General features: G+C 35.7%; 1 protein-coding gene and 1 long non-coding RNA gene across 2 annotated transcripts in view; one reads left to right on the top strand and one right to left on the bottom strand.

Moving 5' to 3' along the window:
- The window catches only part of LOC140679675 (uncharacterized), a 348,204-nt gene that overhangs the window by 78,305 nt on the left and 245,737 nt on the right, over positions 1–24,162 (bottom strand). The window lies entirely within an intron of this gene.
- Positions 1–24,162, top strand: part of LOC133621282 (sialic acid-binding Ig-like lectin 14) — a 41,788-nt gene that overhangs the window by 7,120 nt on the left and 10,506 nt on the right. Inside the window, exons 4-6 of the mRNA XM_061983310.2 lie at positions 551–814; positions 20,198–20,470; positions 20,548–20,650. Of these exons, the coding sequence (XP_061839294.1) occupies positions 551–814; positions 20,198–20,470; positions 20,548–20,650 (640 nt within the window). The remainder of the gene's footprint in view (positions 1–550; positions 815–20,197; positions 20,471–20,547; positions 20,651–24,162) is intronic.

Genomic DNA, 24,162 nt, shown 5'->3' with positions numbered 1-24,162 from the left:
AACAAATGTTTAAAAAATAAAAATAAAAATAAATTAAGATGTGTTACAAATAAGAGTCACGATTCATTCAAAAAAAAAAAAAGCTTTTGACAGCTCTATTAAAACGTAGGGATGAGGAATCTTATCAACTCGTGATTCGGTTTGATTCCGATTCTTGGGGTGTAACCATTCATTTTAAACCTATTCTTGCAACATATTGTTTGGCGCTTTAGTTGAAATACAACACATTCAAAATAGAGTCAAAGGTTAGAAAAGCTCCTTTTTTATGTCGTACACGAAGCAGCGACGTAGCGCCTAAAATAATACATCTTTTTAAAAATACATTCTTGACATTCTGAATCGATTCAAAATCTTAATAAATAACAATTGCAATTTGTATGGGGATTTAAAAAAAGAATAAAAATGGTAATTTAGTTGAGAAGTGTTTCTGCCCGCTACTTTTATTTTGAAATAGCCTTGTGAGCGACATTTTGTAGCACATAAAAACAATGTTGCTGATGCCTTCCTACAATATTGCACATTTGGACTTTTTCCGTTTTCTGCCCCGAAGTTCCTCCCAAAGATGTGACGGTGCAGGTGCAGACCCTGGCCGTGCAGGAGGGGGGCAGCGCCCTGCTGGCCTGCTCGTGCAAAGCCGACCCGCCGGCGTCAGAGTACAGCTGGTCCTACAGCCGACGCGGCCGCACGGTGCACCTGGGCCTTCGCACGCACGCCATCCGCTTGTACAACGTGACGCGGGGCACGGCGGTCCGCTGTGCGGTCGAGAACCTGGTCGGTCGCGCCGAGTCGCGGACCACCGTTCTCAACGTTCTGTGTAAGTATTCCCGCTTTGATTCGGTGTAATTCTAAAACCCTCAGTTAGCGTTACATCCCAGCAATTCAGCAGAGCGTTAGCAGCTTGCCTTGTTGCTAGGCAGAATTGTCAGGGGCACAAGTCAACCTGCCCCAAAGCTCAACTAAAACAACTGGCATGAGCCAATCCAGTTACTGTTTTTGTGGCGAGCTTAGATAAAGGACAGGGAGAGTCGGCAGGAAGTAGTCCGACTGACCCAAACTAAGGACATTGCTCACACTACAAAGATTGTGAGATTATTCACCTATTTACTCTAAACGCTATATCGTTGAAGGGATTTTTTAAATTGAGCTTTGGGGCTGGTCTAATTGTGCCCTCGCCAATTCTACCTAGCAACGCGGTGACACCACGTGTTAGTGTGGCTGCTCGCTAGTAAAAATGGTTTCACTTGAAAACTCAACCTAATAATGTTATGAATCACAAATGATAGTATACATCCAGAGCAGGGGTGTCCAAACTTTTTGACTTGGGGGGCCGCATTGGGCGGAAATAAATTGGGCAGAGCGCCGAAAGCCGACTGCATGTAAAGTATATATATATATATATATATATATATATATATATATATATATATATATATATATATATATATATATATATATACATACATATATATATATATATATATATATATATATATATATATATATATATATATATATATATATATATATATATATATATATATATATACATATGCGCGTATATATATATATATATATATATATATATATATATATATATATATATATACATATGCGCATATATATATATATATATATATATACGCGTGTATATATATATGTATGCGTGTATATATATATGTATATATAGTATATAAAAAATATTAAAAAATATATATATGCGTGTATATATATATACACGCATACATATATGTATGTACAGTATATAAAAAAAATATATATATACATACATATGTATATTCATATATATATATATATATATATATATATATATATATATATATATATATATATATATATATATATTCATATATATATATATATATATATATATATATATATATATATATATATATATATATATATATATATATATATATATATATATATATATATATATATATATATATATATATACATACAGAGTCAACACAAAAATCAAGGACAAAACACCACTCAACCAATGGAGAAATACAGCAGCAGTAATCAAATGGTTCAACAACATCCAAGACAAACAACAGCACAACTTTATGTCCTTTGATATCGAAGAATTTTACCCTTCCATCACGCAAGACCTACTGACTCAAGCACTAGACTTCACCTCAGACTACGACTCAATCACAGGCAACGAAAGAAACATCATCATCCACGCAAAAAACTCCATTCTCATCCACAACAGTACACCATGGCAAAAAAAGAACAATGCAACATTTGACGTCACTATGGGAAGTTTTGACGGAGCAGAAACGTGTGAACTCGTTGGGAGTTTCCTCCTCTCCCAGCTCGCCAGCCTCAATCTGAACCTTGGTATTTACCGTGATGACGGACTGGCAGTGTGTCGCGCCTCGCCAAGGAGCAGCGAGAATACCAAGAAGCGCATATGCCAAATTTTCAAAGAGAACGGCCTACGGATCACGATTGAAGCCAACAAGCAAACCGTCAACTTCCTTGACGTCACTTTCAACCTGAGAAATAACAGCTACCAACCATTCACGAAACCCAACACAACACTCCAATACGTGCACCATGACAGCAACCACCCACCCACCACCACGAAAAGAATACCTACCGGAATTAATAAAAGGCTATCGATGCTGTCATCTAGCAAAGCTGAATTTGACCAAGCAACCCCCCCGTACCAAAAAGCCCTTAATGAAGCGGATACAATTTCACCCTCACCTATGAACCCACGCCAGGAAACCAACCGAAAAAGAACAGAAAACGAAACGACATCATCTGGTACAACCCCCCATACAGCAAAAACGTCTCAACTAACATTGGACACAAATTCCTCAATCTGATTGACAAACACTTTCCCAAAGACAACAACCTAAGAAAAGTATTCAACAAGAACAACATCAAATTGAGCTACAGCTGCATGAACAATATACGACAAATCATCTCAAACCACAACAAAACAATTGCAAATGAGCCGTCGGCCCCCGGACAGAGCGACTCCAAAACCAACAAAGGTTGCAACTGTCGAAAGAAACCTGATTGCCCTCTCAACGGGGGGTGCTTACAAACATCAGTTGTCTACCAATCTAAGATAACACGCAAGGACATTAACACATCCTACACATATGTAGGATTAACTGAAGGAGAGTTCAAAACCAGATGGAACAATCACAAGGCTTCTTTCAGGAACCAAAACCTGCGGAATACCACAGAACTCAGCAAACACATTTGGGACCTCAAAGACAATAATGTTGAATATTCAATAACATGGCAAATTCTTGCATCCAGCACACCTTACAATAGTGGTAATAAAAGATGCAACCTATGCTTGAAAGAAAAACTGTTTATTATTTACCGTCCAGACCTGTCATCCCTCAACAAGCGCAGCGAAATTGTAACAGCATGCCGCCACAGACGGAAACACCTCCTAGGTAACACATGAGCCAATCACCACGCCCCTACACCAGCCTGTACCCACCCACTCTGTGCCCTATATAATCCATGGTATGTGAATGCTCCCATTAAAATCTCCTGATGATTGAGGGAACCCCTCATGAAACAGGCCTGTAGAGATGAAATAGTCTTGTGATTTTTTTCCCCACACATACATATATATATATATATATATATATATATATATATATATATATATATATATATATATATATATAGTTCGATCAAGACTTTTATTACAAACAACAGGACCTCCGCTCTTATAAAGGATCTTTGACTCACATTTCATCACAAACAACAGGGACTTCCTCCTGTCTTATAGATGATCTTTGACTGACTTTATATTACAAAAACAGGACATCCTCTCTCATAAAGGATCTTTGACTAACATTTTATCACAGACAACAGGGACCTCCTGTCTTATAGATGATCTTTGACTGCTTTTGTATGACAAACAACGGGACCTCAACTCTTATAAAGGATCTTTGACTCACATTTCATCACAAACAACAGGGACTTCCTCCTGTCTTGTATATGACCTTTGACTGACTTTATATTACAAACAACAGGACATCTTCTCTTATAAAGGATCTTTGACTAACATTTTATCACAAACAACAGGGACCTCCTGTCTTATAGATTATCTTTGACTGACTTTGTATGACAAACAACAGGACCTCATCTCTTATAAAGGATCTTTGACTCACATTTCAGCACAAACAACAGGGACTTCCTCCTGTCTTATAGATGATCTTTGACTGACTTTATATTACAAACAACAGGACCTCCTCTCTTATAAAGGATCTTTGACTAACATTTTGTCACAAACAACAGGGACCTCCTGTCTTATAGATTATCTTTGACTGACTTTGTATGACAAACAACAGGACATCGTCTCTTATAAAGGATCTTTGACTAACATTTCATCACAAACAACAGGGACTTCCTCCTGTCTTATAAATGATCTTTGACTGACTTTATATTTATTACAAACAACAGGAACTCCGCTCTTATAAAGGATCTTTGACTCATATTTCAGCACAAACAACAGGGACTTCCTCCTGTCTTATAGATGATCTTTGACTGACTTTATATTACAAACAACAGGACCTCCTCTCTTATAAAGGATCTTTGACTAACATTTCATCACAAACAACAGGGACCTCCTGCCTTATAAATGATCTTTGACTGACTTTATATTTATTACAAACAACAGGACCTCCGCTCTTATAAAGGATCTTTGACTCACATTTCAGCACAAACAACAGGGACTTCCTCCTGTCTTATAGATGATCGTTGACTGACTTTATATTACAAACAGAAGGACCTCCTCTCTTATAAAGGATCTTTGACTAACATTTTATCACAAACAACAGGACCTCCTGTCTTATAGATTATCTTTGACTGACTTTGTATGACAAACAACAGGACATCCTCTCTTATAAAGGATCTTTGACTAACATTTCATCACAAACAACAGGGACTTCCTCCTGTCTTGTAGATGATCTTTGACTGACTTTATATTACAAACAACAGGACATCCTCTCTTCTAAAGGATATTTGACTAACATTTCATCACAAACAACTGGGACTTCCTCCTGTCTTGTAGATGATCTTTGACTGACTTTATATTACAAACAACAGGACCTCCTCTCTTATAAAGGATCTTTGACTCACATTTCAGCACAAACAACAGGGACTTCCTCCTGTCTTATAGATGATCTTTGACTGACTTTATATTACAAACATAAGGACATCCTCTCTTATAAAGGATCTTTGACTAACATTTCATCACAAACAACAGGGACTTCCTCCTGTCTTGTAGATGATCTTTGACTGGCTTTATATTACAAATAACAGGACATCCTCTCTTATAAAGGATCTTTGACTAACATTTTATCACAAACAACAGAGACTTCCTCCTGTCTTGTAGATGATCTTTGACTGGCTTTATATGACAAACAACAGGACATCCTCTCTTATAAAGGATCTTTGACTAACATTTCATCACAAACAACAGAGATCTTATAGGGGATCTTTGACTGACATTTTCCGCACTCAGTCCCACAAAAATCAGGGACTTCCTGTCTTATAGATGATCTTTGACTGACTTTATATTACAAACAACAGGACCTCCGCTCTTATAAAGGATCTTTGACTCACATTTAATCACAAACAACAGGGACTTCCTCCTGTCTTATAGATGATCTTTGACTGACTTTATATTACAAAAACAGGACATCCTCTCTCATAAAGGATCTTTGACTAACATTTTATCACAGACAACAGGGACCTCCTGTCTTATAGATGATCTTTGACTGCTTTTGTATGACAAACAACGGGACCTCAACTCTTATAAAGGATCTTTGACTCACATTTCATCACAAACAACAGGGACTTCCTCCTGTCTTGTATATGACCTTTGACTGACTTTATATTACAAACAACAGGACGTCTTCTCTTATAAAGGATCTTTGACTAACATTTTATCACAAACAACAGGGACCTCCTTTCTTATAGATTATCTTTGACTGACTTTGTATGACAAACAACAGGACCTCATCTCTTATAAAGGATCTTTGACTCACATTTCAGCACAAACAACAGGGACTTCCTCCTGTCTTATAGATGATCTTTGACTGACTTTATATTACAAACAACAGGACCTCCTCTCTTATAAAGGATCTTTGACTAACATTTTATCACAAACAACAGGGACCTCCTGTCTTATAGATTATATTTGACTGACTTTGTATGACAAACAACAGGACATCGTCTCTTATAAAGGATCTTTGACTAACATTTCATCACAAACAACAGGGACTTCCTCCTGTCTTATAAATGATCTTTGACTGACTTTATATTTATTACAAACAACAGGACCTCCGCTCTTATAAAGGATCTTTGACTCACATTTCAGCACAAACAACAGGGACTTCCTCCTGTCTTATAGATGATCTTTGACTGACTTTATATTACAAACAACAGGACCTCCTCTCTTATAAAGGATCTTTGACTAACATTTCATCACAAACAACAGGGACTTCCTCCTGTCTTATAAATGATCTTTGACTGACTTTATATTTATTACAAACAACAGGACCTCCGCTCTTATAAAGGATCTTTGACTCACATTTCAGCACAAACAACAGGGACTTCCTCCTGTCTTATAGATGATCGTTGACTGACTTTATATTACAAACAGAAGGACCTCCTCTCTTATAAAGGATCTTTGACTAACATTTTATCACAAACAACAGGACCTCCTGTCTTATAGATTATCTTTGACTGACTTTGTATGACAAACAACAGGACATCCTCTCTTATAAAGGATCTTTGACTAACATTTCATCACAAACAACAGGGACTTCCTCCTGTCTTGTAGATGATCTTTGACTGACTTTATATTACAAACAACAGGACATCCTCTCTTATAAAGGATCTTTGACTAACATTTCATCACAAACAACAGGGACTTCCTCCTGTCTTATAGATGATCTTTGACTGACATTATATTACAAACAACAGGACATCCTCTCTTATAAAGGATCTTTGACTAACATTTTATCACAAACAACAGGGACCTCCTGCCTTAGAGATTATCTTTGACTGACTTTGTATGACAAACAACAGGACCTCATCTCTTATAAAGGATCTTTGACTCACATTTCAGCACAAACAACAGGGACTTCCTCCTGTCTTATAGATGATCTTTGACTGACTTTATATTACAAACAACAGGACCTCATCTCTTATAAAGGATCTTTGACTAACATTTTATCACAAACAACAGGGACCTCCTGTCTTATAGATTATCTTTGACTGACTTTGTATGACAAACAACAGGACATCGTCTCTTATAAAGGATCTTTGACTAACATTTCATCACAAACAACAGGGACTTCCTCCTGTCTTATAAATGATCTTTGACTGACTTTATATTTATTACAAACAACAGGACCTCCGCTCTTATAAAGGATCTTTGACTCACATTTCAGCACAAACAACAGGGACTTCCTCCTGTCTTATAGATGATCTTTGACTGACTTTATATTACAAACAACAGGACCTCCTCTCTTATAAAGGATCTTTGACTAACATTTCATCACAAACAACAGGGACTTCCTCCTGTCTTATAAATGATCTTTGACTGACTTTATATTTATTACAAACAACAGGACCTCCGCTCTTATAAAGGATCTTTGACTCACATTTCAGCACAAACAACAGGGACTTCCTCCTGTCTTATAGATGATCGTTGACTGACTTTATATTACAAACAGAAGGACCTCCTCTCTTATAAAGGATCTTTGACTAACATTTTATCACAAACAACAGGACCTCCTGTCTTATAGATTATCTTTGACTGACTTTGTATGACAAACAACAGGACATCCTCTCTTATAAAGGATCTTTGACTAACATTTCATCACAAACAACAGGGACTTCCTCCTGTCTTGTAGATGATCTTTGACTGACTTTATATTACAAACAACAGGACATCCTCTCTTATAAAGGATCTTTGACTAACATTTCATCACAAACAACAGGGACTTCCTCCTGTCTTATAGATGATCTTTGACTGACTTTATATTACAAACAACAGGACCTCCTCTCTTATAAAGGATCTTTGACTAACATTTCATCACAAACAACAGGGACTTCCTCCTGTCTTATAGATGATCTTTGACTGACATTATATTACAAACAACAGGACATCCTCTCTTATAAAGGATCTTTGACTAACATTTCATCACAAACAACAGGGACTTCCTCCTGTCTTGTAGATGATCTTTGACTGACTTTATATTACAAACAACAGGACCTCCTCTCTTATAAAGGATCTTTGACTAACATTTCATCACAAACAACAGGGACTTCCTCCTGTCTTATAGATGATCTTTGACTGACTTTATATTACAAACAACAGGACCTCCTCTCTTATAAAGGATCTTTGACTAACATTTCATCACAAACAACAGGGACTTCCTCCTGTCTTATAAATGATCTTTGACTGACTTTATATTTATTACAAACAACAGGACCTCCGCTCTTATAAAGGATCTTTGACTCACATTTCAGCACAAACAACAGGGACTTCCTCCTGTCTTATAGATGATCGTTGACTGACTTTATATTACAAACAGAAGGACCTCCTCTCTTATAAAGGATCTTTGACTAACATTTTATCACAAACAACAGGACCTCCTGTCTTATAGATTATCTTTGACTGACTTTGTATGACAAACAACAGGACATCCTCTCTTATAAAGGATCTTTGACTAACATTTCATCACAAACAACAGGGACTTCCTCTTGTCTTGTAGATGATCTTTGACTGACTTTATATTACAAACAACAGGACATCCTCTCTTATAAAGGATCTTTGACTAACATTTCATCACAAACAACAGGGACTTCCTCCTGTTTTATAGATGATCTTTGACTGACTTTATATTACAAACAACAGGACCTCCTCTCTTATAAAGGATCTTTGACTAACATTTCATCACAAACAACAGGGACTTCCTCCTGTCTTATAGATGATCTTCGACTGACATTATATTACAAACAACAGGACATCCTCTCTTATAAAGGATCTTTGACTAACATTTCATCACAAACAACAGGGACTTCCTCCTGTCTTGTAGATGATCTTTGACTGACTTTATATTACAAACAACAGGACCTCCTCTCTTATAAAGGATCTTTGACTAACATTTCATCACAAACAACAGGGACTTCCTCCTGTCTTATAGATGATCTTTGACTGACTTTATATTACAAACAACAGGACATCCTCTCTTATAAAAGATCTTTGACTAACATTTCATCACAAACAACAGGGACTTCCTCCTGTCTTGTAGATGATCTTTGACTGACTTTATATTACAAACAACAGGACATCCTCTCTTATAAAGGATCTTTGACTAACATTTCATCACAAACAACAGGGACTTCCTCCTGTCTTATAGATGATCTTTGACTGACTTTATATTACAAACAACAGGACATCCTCTCTTATAAAGGATCTTTGACTAACATTTCATTACAAACAACAGGGACTTCCTCCTGTCTTGTAGATGATCTTTGACTGACATTATATTACAAACAACAGGACATCCTCTCTTATAAAGGATCTTTGACTAACATTTCATCACAAACAACAGGGACTTCCTCCTGTCTTATAGATGATCTTTGACTGAATTTATATTACAAACAACAGGACATCCTCTCTTATAAAGGATCTTTGACTAACATTTCATCACAAACAACTGGGACTTCCTCCTGTCTTGTAGATGATCTTTGACTGACTTTATATTACAAACAACAGGACATCCTCTCTTATAAAAGATCTTTGACTAACATTTCATCACAAACAACAGGGACTTCCTCCTGTCTTGTAGATGATCTTTGACTGACTTTATATTACAAACAACAGGACATCCTCTCTTATAAAGGATCTTTGACTAACATTTCATCACAAACAACTGGGACTTCCTCCTGTCTTATAGATGATCTTTGACTGACTTTATATTACAAACATAAGGACATCCTCTCTTATAAAGGATCTTTGACTAACATTTCATTACAAACAACAGGGACTTCCTCCTGTCTTGTAGATGATCTTTGACTGACATTATATTACAAACAACAGGACATCCTCTCTTATAAAGGATCTTTGACTAACATTTCATCACAAACAACAGGGACTTCCTCCTGTCTTATAGATGATCTTTGACTGAATTTATATTACAAACAACAGGACATCCTCTCTTATAAAGGATCTTTGACTAACATTTCATCACAAACAACTGGGACTTCCTCCTGTCTTGTAGATGATCTTTGACTGACTTTATATTACAAACAACAGGACATCCTCTCTTATAAAGGATCTTTGACTAACATTTCATCACAAACAACTGGGACTTCCTCCTGTCTTGTAGATGATCTTTGACTGACTTTATATTACAAACAACAGGACCTCCTCTCTTACAAAGGATATTTGACTCACATTCCAGCACAAACAACAGGGACTTCCTCCTGTCTTATAGATGATCTTTGACTGACTTTATATTACAAACATAAGGACATCCTCTCTTATAAAGGATCTTTGACTAACATTTCATCACAAACAACAAGGACTTCCTCCTGTCTTGTAGATGATCTTTGACTGACTTTATATTACAAACAACAGGACCTCCTCTCTTATAAAGGATCTTTGACTAACATTTCATCACAAACAACTAGGACTTCCTCCTGTCTTGTAGATGATCTTTGACTGACTTTATATTACAAACAACAGGACCTCCTCTCTTATAAAGAATCTTTGACTCACATTTCAGCACAAACAACAGGGACTTCCTCCTGTCTTATAGATGATCTTTGACTGACTTTATATTACAAACAACAGGACATCCTCTCTTATAAAGGATCTTTGACTCACATTTCAGCACAAACAACAGGGACTTCCTCCTGTCTTATAGATGATATTTGACTGACTTTATATTACAAACATAAGGACATCCTCTTTTATAAAGGATCTTTGACTAACATTTCATCACAAACAACAGGGACTTCCTCCTGTCTTATAGATGATCTTTGACTGACTTTATATTACAAACAACAGGACATCCTCTCTTATAAAGGATCTTTGACTAACATTTCATCACAAACAACTGGGACTTCCTCCTGTCTTGTAGATGATCTTTGACTGACTTTATATTACAAACAACAGGACCTCCTCTCTTATAAAGGATCTTTGACTAACATTTCATCACAAACAACAGGGACTTCCTCCTGTCTTATAGATGATCTTTGACTGACTTTATATTACAAACAACAGGACATCCTCTCTTATAAAGGGTCTTTGACTAACATTTCATCACGAACAACACGGACCTCCTGTCTTATAGATGATCTTTGACTGCCTTTGTATGACAAACAACGGGACCTCAACTCTTATAAAGGATATTTGACTCACATTTCATCACAAACAACTGGGACTTCCTCCTGTCTTATAGATGATCTTTGACTGACTTTATATTACAAACAACAGGACATCCTCTCTTATAAAGGATCTTTGACTAACATTTCATCACAAACAACAGGGACTTCCTCCTGTCTTATAGATGATCTTTGACTGACTTTATATTACAAACAACAGGACATCCTCTCTTATAAAGGGTCTTTGACTAACATTTCATCACGAACAACACGGACCTCCTGTCTTATAGATGATCTTTGACTGACTTTATATTACAAACAACAGGACCTCCTCTCTTATAAAGGATCTTTGACTCACATTTCAGCACAAACAACAGGGACTTCCTCCTGTCTTATAGATGATCTTTGACTGACTTTATATTACAAACATAAGGACATCCTCTCTTATAAAGGATCTTTGACTCACATTTCAGCACAAACAACAGGGACTTCCTCCTGTCTTATAGATGATCTTTGACTGACTTTATATTACAAACATAAGGACATCCTCTCTTATAAAGGATCTTTGACTAACATTTCATCACAAACAACAGGGACTTCCTCCTGTCTTGTAGATGATCTTTGACTGACATTATATTACAAACAACAGGACATCCTCTCTTATAAAGGATCTTTGACTAACATTTTATCACAAACAACAGAGACTTCCTCCTGTCTTGTAGATGATCTTTGACTGGCTTTATATGACAAACAACAGGACATCCTCTCTTATAAAGGATCTTTGACTAACATTTTAGCACAAACAACAGGGACTTCCTCCTGTCTTATAGATGATCTTTGACTGACTTTATATTACAAACATAAGGACATCCTCTCTTATAAAGGATCTTTGACTAACATTTCATCACAAACAACAGAGACTTCCTCCTGTCTTATAGATGATCTTTGACTGACTTTATATTTATTACAAACAACAGGACCTCCGCTCTTATAAAGGATCTTTGACTCACATTTTAGCACAAACAACAGGGACTTCCTCCTGTCTTGTAGATGATCTTTGACTGGCTTTATATGACAAACAACAGGACATCCTCTCTTATAAAGGATCTCTGACTAACATTTCATCACAAACAACAGGGACTTCCTCCTGTCTTGTAGATGATCTTTGACTGATTTTATATTACAAACAACAGGACCTCCTCTCTTATAAAGGATCTTTGACTAACATTTCATCACAAACAACAGGGACTTCCTCCTGTCTTATAGATGATCTTTGACTGACTTTATATTACAAACAACAGGACATCCTCTCTTATAAAGGATCTTTGACTAACATTTCAGCACAAACAACTGGGACTTCCTCCCGTCTTGTAGATGATCTTTGACTGACTTTATATTACAAACAACAGGACCTCCTCTCTTATAAAGGATATTTGACTCACATTTCATCACAAACAACAGGGACTTCCTCCTGTCTTATAGATGATCTTCGACTGACTTTATATTACAAACATAAGGACATCCTCTCTTATAAAGGATCTTTGACTAACATTTCATCACAAACAACAGGGACTTCCTCCTGTCTTGTAGATGATCTTTCACTGACATTATATTACAAACAACAGGACATCCTCTCTTATAAAGGATCTTTGACTAACATTTCATCACAAACAACCGGGACTTCCTCCTGTCTTGTAGATGATCTTTGACTGACATTATATTACAAACAACAGGACCTCCTCTCTTATAAAGGATCTTTGACTAACATTTTATCACAAACAACAGAGACTTCCTCCTGTCTTGTAGATGATCTTTGACTGGCTTTATATGACAAACAACAGGACATCCTCTCTTATAAAGGATCTTTGACTAACATTTTAGCACAAACAACAGGGACTTCCTCCTGTCTTATAGATGATCTTTGACTGACTTTATATTACAAACATAAGGACCTCCTCTCTTATAAAGAATCTTTGACTAACATTTCATCACAAACAACAGAGACTTCCTCCTGTCTTATAGATGCTCTTTGACTGACTTTATATTTATTACAAACAACAGGACCTCCGCTCTTATAAAGGATCTTTGACTCACATTTCATCACAAACAACAGGGACTTCCTCCTGTCTTGTAGATGATCTTTGACTGACTTTATATTACAAACAACAGGACCTCCTCTCTTATAAAGGATCTTTGACTAACATTTCATCACAAACAACAGGGACTTCCTCCTGTCTTATAGATGATCTTTGACTGACTTTATATTACAAACAACAGGACCTCCTCTCTTATAAAGGATCTTTGACTAACATTTCATCACAAACAACAGGGACTTCCTCCTGTCTTATAAATGATCTTTGACTGACTTTATATTTATTACAAACAACAGGACCTCCGCTCTTATAAAGGATCTTTGACTCACATTTCAGCACAAACAACAGGGACTTCCTCCTGTCTTATAGATGATCGTTGACTGACTTTATATTACAAACAGAAGGACCTCCTCTCTTATAAAGGATCTTTGACTAACATTTTATCACAAACAACAGGACCTCCTGTCTTATAGATTATCTTTGACTGACTTTGTATGACAAACAACAGGACATCCTCTCTTATAAAGGATCTTTGACTAACATTTCATCACAAACAACAGGGACTTCCTCCTGTCTTGTAGATGATCTTTGACTGACTTTATATTACAAACAACAGGACATCCTCTCTTATAAAGGATCTTTGACTAACATTTCATCACAAACAACAGGGACTTCCTCCTGTTTTATAGATGATCTTTGACTGACTTTATATTACAAACAACAGGACCTCCTCTCTTATAAAGGATCTTTGACTAACATTTCATCACAAACAACAGGGACTTCCTCCTGTCTTATAGATGATCTTCGACTGACATTATATTACAAACAACAGGACATCCTCTCTTATAAAGGATCTTTGACTAACATTTCATCACAAACAACAGGGACTTCCTCCTGTCTTGTAGATGATCTTTGACTGACTTTATATTACAAACAACAGGACCTCCTCTCTTATAAAGGATCTTTGACTAACATTTCATCACAAACAACAGGGACTTCCTCCTGTCTTATAGATGATCTTTGACTGACTTTATATTACAAACAACAGGACATCCTCTCTTATAAAAGATCTTTGACTAACATTTCATCACAAACAACAGGGACTTCCTCCTGTCTTGTAGATGATCTTTGACTGACTTTATATTACAAACAACAGGACATCCTCTCTTATAAAGGATCTTTGACTAACATTTCATCACAAACAACAGGGACTTCCTCCTGTCTTATAGATGATCTTTGACTGACTTTATATTACAAACAACAGGACATCCTCTCTTATAAAGGATCTTTGACTAACATTTCATTACAAACAACAGGGACTTCCTCCTGTCTTGTAGATGATCTTTGACTGACATTATATTACAAACAACAGGACATCCTCTCTTATAAAGGATCTTTGACTAACATTTCATCACAAACAACAGGGACTTCCTCCTGTCTTATAGATGATCTTTGACTGAATTTATATTACAAACAACAGGACATCCTCTCTTATAAAGGATCTTTGACTAACATTTCATCACAAACAACTGGGACTTCCTCCTGTCTTGTAGATGATCTTTGACTGACTTTATATTACAAACAACAGGACATCCTCTCTTATAAAAGATCTTTGACTAACATTTCATCACAAACAACAGGGACTTCCTCCTGTCTTGTAGATGATCTTTGACTGACTTTATATTACAAACAACAGGACATCCTCTCTTATAAAGGATCTTTGACTAACATTTCATCACAAACAACTGGGACTTCCTCCTGTCTTATAGATGATCTTTGACTGACTTTATATTACAAACATAAGGACATCCTCTCTTATAAAGGATCTTTGACTAACATTTCATTACAAACAACAGGGACTTCCTCCTGTCTTGTAGATGATCTTTGACTGACATTATATTACAAACAACAGGACATCCTCTCTTATAAAGGATCTTTGACTAACATTTCATCACAAACAACAGGGACTTCCTCCTGTCTTATAGATGATCTTTGACTGAATTTATATTACAAACAACAGGACATCCTCTCTTATAAAGGATCTTTGACTAACATTTCATCACAAACAACTGGGACTTCCTCCTGTCTTGTAGATGATCTTTGACTGACTTTATATTACAAACAACAGGACATCCTCTCTTATAAAGGATCTTTGACTAACATTTCATCACAAACAACTGGGACTTCCTCCTGTCTTGTAGATGATCTTTGACTGACTTTATATTACAAACAACAGGACCTCCTCTCTTACAAAGGATATTTGACTCACATTCCAGCACAAACAACAGGGACTTCCTCCTGTCTTATAGATGATCTTTGACTGACTTTATATTACAAACATAAGGACATCCTCTCTTATAAAGGATCTTTGACTAACATTTCATCACAAACAACAAGGACTTCCTCCTGGCTTGTAGATGATCTTTGACTGACTTTATATTACAAACAACAGGACCTCCTCTCTTATAAAGGATCTTTGACTAACATTTCATCACAAACAACTAGGACTTCCTCCTGTCTTGTAGATGATCTTTGACTGACTTTATATTACAAACAACAGGACCTCCTCTCTTATAAAGAATCTTTGACTCACATTTCAGCACAAACAACAGGGACTTCCTCCTGTCTTATAGATGATCTTTGACTGACTTTATATTACAAACAACAGGACATCCTCTCTTATAAAGGATCTTTGACTCACATTTCAGCACAAACAACAGGGACTTCCTCCTGTCTTATAGATGATATTTGACTGACTTTATATTACAAACATAAGGACATCCTCTTTTATAAAGGATCTTTGACTAACATTTCATCACAAACAACAGGGACTTCCTCCTGTCTTATAGATGATCTTTGACTGACTTTATATTACAAACAACAGGACATCCTCTCTTATAAAGGATCTTTGACTAACATTTCATCACAAACAACTGGGACTTCCTCCTGTCTTGTAGATGATCTTTGACTGACTTTATATTACAAACAACAGGACCTCCTCTCTTATAAAGGATCTTTGACTAACATTTCATCACAAACAACAGGGACTTCCTCCTGTCTTATAGATGATCTTTGACTGACTTTATATTACAAACAACAGGACATCCTCTCTTATAAAGGGTCTTTGACTAACATTTCATCACGAACAACACGGACCTCCTGTCTTATAGATGATCTTTGACTGCCTTTGTATGACAAACAACGGGACCTCAACTCTTATAAAGGATATTTGACTCACATTTCATCACAAACAACTGGGACTTCCTCCTGTCTTATAGATGATCTTTGACTGACTTTATATTACAAACAACAGGACATCCTCTCTTATAAAGGATCTTTGACTAACATTTCATCACAAACAACAGGGACTTCCTCCTGTCTTATAGATGATCTTTGACTGACTTTATATTACAAACAACAGGACATCCTCTCTTATAAAGGGTCTTTGACTAACATTTCATCACGAACAACACGGACCTCCTGTCTTATAGATGATCTTTGACTGACTTTATATTACAAACAACAGGACCTCCTCTCTTATAAAGGATCTTTGACTCACATTTCAGCACAAACAACAGGGACTTCCTCCTGTCTTATAGATGATCTTTGACTGACTTTATATTACAAACATAAGGACATCCTCTCTTATAAAGGATCTTTGACTCACATTTCAGCACAAACAACAGGGACTTCCTCCTGTCTTATAGATGATCTTTGACTGACTTTATATTACAAACATAAGGACATCCTCTCTTATAAAGGATCTTTGACTAACATTTCATCACAAACAACAGGGACTTCCTCCTGTCTTGTAGATGATCTTTGACTGACATTATATTACAAACAACAGGACATCCTCTCTTATAAAGGATCTTTGACTAACATTTTATCACAAACAACAGAGACTTCCTCCTGTCTTGTAGATGATCTTTGACTGGCTTTATATGACAAACAACAGGACATCCTCTCTTATAAAGGATCTTTGACTAACATTTTAGCACAAACAACAGGGACTTCCTCCTGTCTTATAGATGATCTTTGACTGACTTTATATTACAAACATAAGGACATCCTCTCTTATAAAGGATCTTTGACTAACATTTCATCACAAACAACAGAGACTTCCTCCTGTCTTATAGATGATCTTTGACTGACTTTATATTTATTACAAACAACAGGACCTCCGCTCTTATAAAGGATCTTTGACTCACATTTTAGCACAAACAACAGGGACTTCCTCCTGTCTTGTAGATGATCTTTGACTGGCTTTATATGACAAACAACAGGACATCCTCTCTTATAAAGGATCTCTGACTAACATTTCATCACAAACAACAGGGACTTCCTCCTGTCTTGTAGATGATCTTTGACTGATTTTATATTACAAACAACAGGACCTCCTCTCTTATAAAGGATCTTTGACTAACATTTCATCACAAACAACAGGGACTTCCTCCTGTCTTATAGATGATCTTTGACTGACTTTATATTACAAACAACAGGACATCCTCTCTTATAAAGGATCTTTGACTAACATTTCAGCACAAACAACTGGGACTTCCTCCCGTCTTGTAGATGATCTTTGACTGACTTTATATTACAAACAACAGGACCTCCTCTCTTATAAAGGATATTTGACTCACATTTCATCACAAACAACAGGGACTTCCTCCTGTCTTATAGATGATCTTCGACTGACTTTATATTACAAACATAAGGACATCCTCTCTTATAAAGGATCTTTGACTAACATTTCATCACAAACAACAGGGACTTCCTCCTGTCTTGTAGATGATCTTTCACTGACATTATATTACAAACAACAGGACATCCTCTCTTATAAAGGATCTTTGACTAACATTTCATCACAAACAACCGGGACTTCCTCCTGTCTTGTAGATGATCTTTGACTGACATTATATTACAAACAACAGGACCTCCTCTCTTATAAAGGATCTTTGACTAACATTTTATCACAAACAACAGAGACTTCCTCCTGTCTTGTAGATGATCTTTGACTGGCTTTATATGACAAACAACAGGACATCCTCTCTTATAAAGGATCTTTGACTAACATTTTAGCACAAACAACAGGGACTTCCTCCTGTCTTATAGATGATCTTTGACTGACTTTATATTACAAACATAAGGACCTCCTCTCTTATAAAGAATCTTTGACTAACATTTCATCACAAACAACAGAGACTTCCTCCTGTCTTATAGATGCTCTTTGACTGACTTTATATTTATTACAAACAACAGGACCTCCGCTCTTATAAAGGATCTTTGACTCACATTTTAGCACAAACAACAGGGACTTCCTCCTGTCTTGTAGATGATCTTTGACTGGCTTTATATGACAAACAACAGGACATCCTCTCTTATAAAGGATCTCTGACTAACATTTCATCACAAACAACAGGGACTTCCTCCTGTCTTGTAGATGATCTTTGACTGACTTTATATTACAAACAACAGGACCTCCTCTCTTATAAAGGATCTTTGACTAACATTTCATCACAAACAACAGGGACTTCCTCCTGTCTTATAGATGATCTTTGACTGACTTTATATTACAAACAACAGGACATCCTCTCTTATAAAGGATCTTTGACTAACATTTCATCACAAACAACTGGGACTTCCTCCTGTCTTGTAGATGATTTTTGACTGACTTTATATTACAAACAACAGGACCTCCTCTCTTATAAAGGATCTTTGACTCACATTTCAGCACAAACAACAGGGACTTCCTCCTGTCTTATAGATGATCTTTGACTGACTTTATATTACAAACATAAGGACATCCTCTCTTATAAAGGATATTTGACAAACATTTCATCACAAACAACAGAGACTTCCTCCTGTCTTATAGATGATCTTTGACTGACTTTATATTTATTACAAACAACAGGACCTCCTCTCTTATAAAGGATCTTTGACTCACATTTTAGCACAAACAACAGGGACTTCCTCCTGTCTTATAGATGATCTTTGACTGGCTTTATATGACAAACAACAGGACATCCTCTCTTATAAAGGATCTTTGACTAACATTTCATCACAAACAACAGGGACTTCCTCCTGTCTTGTAGATGATCTTTGACTGACATTATATTACAAACAACAGGACACCCTCTCTTATAAAGGATCTTTGACTAACATTTTATCACAAACAACAGAGACTTCCTCCTGTCTTGTAGATGATCTTTGACTGGCTTTATATGACAAACAACAGGACCTCCTCTCTTATAAAGGATCTTTGACTAACATTTCATCACAAACAACAGGGACTTCCTCCTGTCTTATAGATGATCTTTGACTGACTTTATATTACAAACAACAGGACATCCTCTCTTATAAAGGATCTTTGACTAACATTTCATCACGAACAACACGGACCTCCTGTCTTATAGATGATCTTTGACTAACATTTTATTTATTATTTTATTTGTATATATATCTATATATATATATCTATAGATATATTTATATATACTGTATATATGTAAAAATATATATATATATTGTTTTTTTTTGTTTAGTTTTTTTTATTTTTTTATTTATTTTTTATTTTTTTTCCCCCCATCATGTTAATATTTCCCAGCTGCCCTGACACATAAGCTTCTTCTTGTATTGCATTACACCAAATTATAAGTAAATAAATTCCAGGGCCTTCTCTTCTCCAGATAAGCCAGTGATCCAGAGGCCGTCCTCGGCGTGCGTCGTCGAGCGGCAGGAAGTGTTGTGCCGCTGCTCGGCGGACTCGAACCCGCGGCCGGCTTTCACATGGAGCATCAACGACACAGTGCCGCCCCCGGACTTCAACGTGTCGCTCACGGCCGATATGCTCACTTCCACGCTGAGGGGCCGCATGAGCGGGCCCCTGACGCTCACCTGCTCGGCTGTCAACACCATCGGGAATGACTCGCTGACGCTGTCACACGGCGGGCGAGGGCGGGGTGAGCGCGCCACAAAAATGGCCGACACTTCGTGCGGATAAGCGGTAGCATAAACGTTGCCTTTCGCTTTTGTGCAGACACGCTTTTGCTGCTCGGCTTTGTGGCGCCCGCAGCGGCCATCTTGGCGAGCGCCTTAATCTCCGTGGTCGTTTTCTTCTGCTGCAGAAAGAAAGCTGCGACGTAAGATTTTACGAAGGTTGTCCTGTGGGACGCCCCCCCCCCCCCCCCACCTTTTCTCCAATATGTTTCTTATGTTATTAATGTATAAGTAACGTGTTATTATTCACAACTAGACCTCCCCCCAATTATGTCAAAATCTCTCCAAATTTATCCCGATCGTTGATGTTGTAAACATTTTTGCTCTAACTATTATAGTTTTTATGTTATTAATATTTTATGATGTTTATGTTATTAACATTTGATCATGTTTACGTTATTAACATGTAATTAACGTGTTATTATTCACAACTATGTCAAAACCTCTCCAAACTTGTCCCAATGGTTTGTGCTGCAAACATTTTTGGTCTAACTTGTATAGTTTTAATGTTAACATTTTATGATTTTATGTTATTAATGTGTAATTAATGGGTAATTCACGTGCAATTAACATGTTATTTATAACTAGTCCTCAACTATGTCTAAAGCTCTCCAAAATTGTCCCAATCGTTTGTGCTGCAAACATTTTTGATCTGACTATTATAGTTTTTATGTTATGAACATCTTATGATGTTTATGTTATTAATGTGTAATTGTCGTGTAATTAACGTGCTATTATTCATAACTATTCCCCCCAACTATGTCAAAACTTCTCCAAACTTGTCCTAATCGTTTGTGCTGCAAACCTTTTTGGTCTAACTTGTGTAGTTTTAATGTTAATATTTTATGATTTTATGTTATTAATGTGTAATTAATGGGTAATTCACGTGCAATTAACATGTTATTTATAACTAGTCCTCAACTATGTCTAAAGCTCTCCAAAATTGTCCCAATCGTTTGTGCTGCAAACATTTTTGATCTGACTATTATAGATTTTATGTTATGAACATCTTATGATGTTTATGTTATTAATGTGTAATTGACGTGTAATTAACGTGCTATTATTCATAACTATTCCCCCCAACTATGTCAAAACCTCTCCAAACTTGTCCTAATTGTTTGTGCTGCAAACATTTTTGGTATAACTTGCATAGTTTTAATGTTAACATTTTATAATTTCATGTTATTAATGTGTAATTAATGGATAATTCACGTGCAATTAACATGTTATTTATAACTAGTCCCCAACTATGTCTAAAACTCTCCAAACTTGTCCTACTCGTTTGTGCCGCAAACATTTTTGATCTAACTGTTATAGTTTTTATATTATGAACGTTTTATGATGTTTATGTTATTAATGTGTAATTAACGTGTAATTAACGTGCTATTATTCACAACTAGATCTCCCCCCAATTATGTCAAAATCTCTCCAAACTTATCCCGATCGTTGATGTTGCAAACATTTTTGCTCTAACTATTATAGTTTTTATGTTATCAATATTTTATGATGTTTATGTTATTAACATTTGATCATGTTTACGTTATTAACGTGTAATTAACGTGTTATTATTCACAACTATGTCAAAACCTCTCCAAACTTGTCCTAATCGTTTGTGCTGCAAACATTTTTGGTCTAACTTGTATAGTTTTAATGTTAACATTTTATGATTTTATGTTATTAATGTGTAATTAATGGGTAATTCACGTGCAATTAACATGTTATTTATAACTAGTCCTCAACTATGTCTAAAGCTCTCCAAAATTGTCCCAATTGCTTGTGCTGCAAACATTTTTGATCTAACTATTATAGTTTTTATGTTATGAACATCTTATGATATGTATGTTATTAATGTGTAATTAACGTGTAATTAACGTGCTATTATTCATAACTATTCCCCCCAACTATGTCAAAACCTCTCCAAACTTGTCCTAATTGTTTGTGCTGCAAACATTTTTGGTATAACTTGCATAGTTTTAATGTTAACATTTTATGATTTTATGTTATTAATGTGTAATTAATGGGTAATTCACGTGTAATTACCATGTTATTTATAACTAGTCCCCAACTATGTCTTAAGCTCTCCAAACTTGTCCCAATCGTTTGTGCTGCAAACATTTTTGATCAAACTATTATAGTTTTTATGTTATGAACGTCTTATGATGTTTATGTTATTAATGTGTAATTAACGTGTAATTAACGTGCTATTATTCACAACTAGACCTCCCCTCAATTATGTCAAAATCTCTCCAAACTTATCCCGATCGTTGATGTTGCAAACATTTTTGCTCTAACTATTATAGTTTTTATGTTATCAATATTTTATGATGTTTATGTTATTAACATTTGATCATGTTTACGTTATTAACGTGTAATTAACGTGTTATTATTCACAACTATGTCAAAACCTCTCCAAACTTGTCCCAATGGTTTGTGCTGCAAACATTTTTGGTCTAACTTGCATAGTTTTAATGTTAACATTTTATGATTTTATGTTATTAATGTGTAATTAATGGGTAATTCACATGCAATTAACATGTTATTTATAACTAGTCCTCAACTATGTCTAAAGCTCTCCAAAATTGTCCCAATCGTTTGTGCTGCAAACATTTTTGATCTAACTATTATAGTTTTTATGTTATGAACGTCTTATGATGTTTATGTTATTAATGTGTAATTAACTTGTGATTAACGTGCTATAATTCATGACTATTTACCCCAACTATGTCAAAACCTCTCCAAACTTGTCCTAATCGTTTGTGCTGCAAACATTTTTGGTCCAACTTGTGTAGTTTTAATGTTAATATTTTATGTTATTAATGTGTAATTAATGTGTAATTAATGGGTAATTCACGTGCAATTAACATGTTATTTATAACTAGTCCCCAACTATGTCTAAAGCTCTCCAAACTTGTCCCAATCGTTTGTGCTGCAAACATTTTTGATCTAACTATTATAGTTTTTATGTTATGAACGTCTCATGATGTTTATGTTATTAATGTGTAATTAACGTGCTATTATTCACAACTAGACCTCCCCCCAACTATGTCAAAATCTCTCCAAACTTGTCCCGATCGTTGGTGTTGCAAACAGTTTTGCTCTAACTATTATAGTTTTTATGTTATCAATATTTTATGATGTTTATGTTATTAACATTTGATCATGTTTATGTTATTAACGTGTAATTAACGTGCCATTATTCACAACTATGTCAAAACCTCTCCAAACTTGTCCTAATCGTTTGTGCTGCAAACATTTTTGATCTAACTATTACAGTTTTTATGTTATGAACGTCTTATGATGTTTATGTTATTAATGTGTAATTAACTTGTGATTAACGTGCTATAATTCATAACTATTTACCCCAACTATGTCAAAACCTCTCCAAACTTGTCCTAATCGTTTGTGCCGCAAACATTTTTGATCTAACTGTTATAGTTTTTATATTATGAACGTTTTATGATGTTTATGTTATTAATGTGTAATTAACGTGTAATTAACGTGCTATTATTCACAACTAGACCTCCCCCTAATTATGTCAAAATCCCTCCAAACTTATCCCGATCGTTGATGTTGCAAACATTTTTGCTCTAACTATTATAGTTTTTATGTTATCAATATTTTATGATGTTTATGTTATTAACATTTGATCATGTTT

This window comes from Nerophis lumbriciformis, linkage group LG21, assembly GCF_033978685.3.
Source record: "Nerophis lumbriciformis linkage group LG21, RoL_Nlum_v2.1, whole genome shotgun sequence".
NCBI classification, from domain to species: Eukaryota; Metazoa; Chordata; class Actinopteri; order Syngnathiformes; family Syngnathidae; genus Nerophis; species Nerophis lumbriciformis.
Note: the sequence above shows the minus strand (reverse complement) of the source record. Positions and strands in the feature narration are given on the sequence as shown.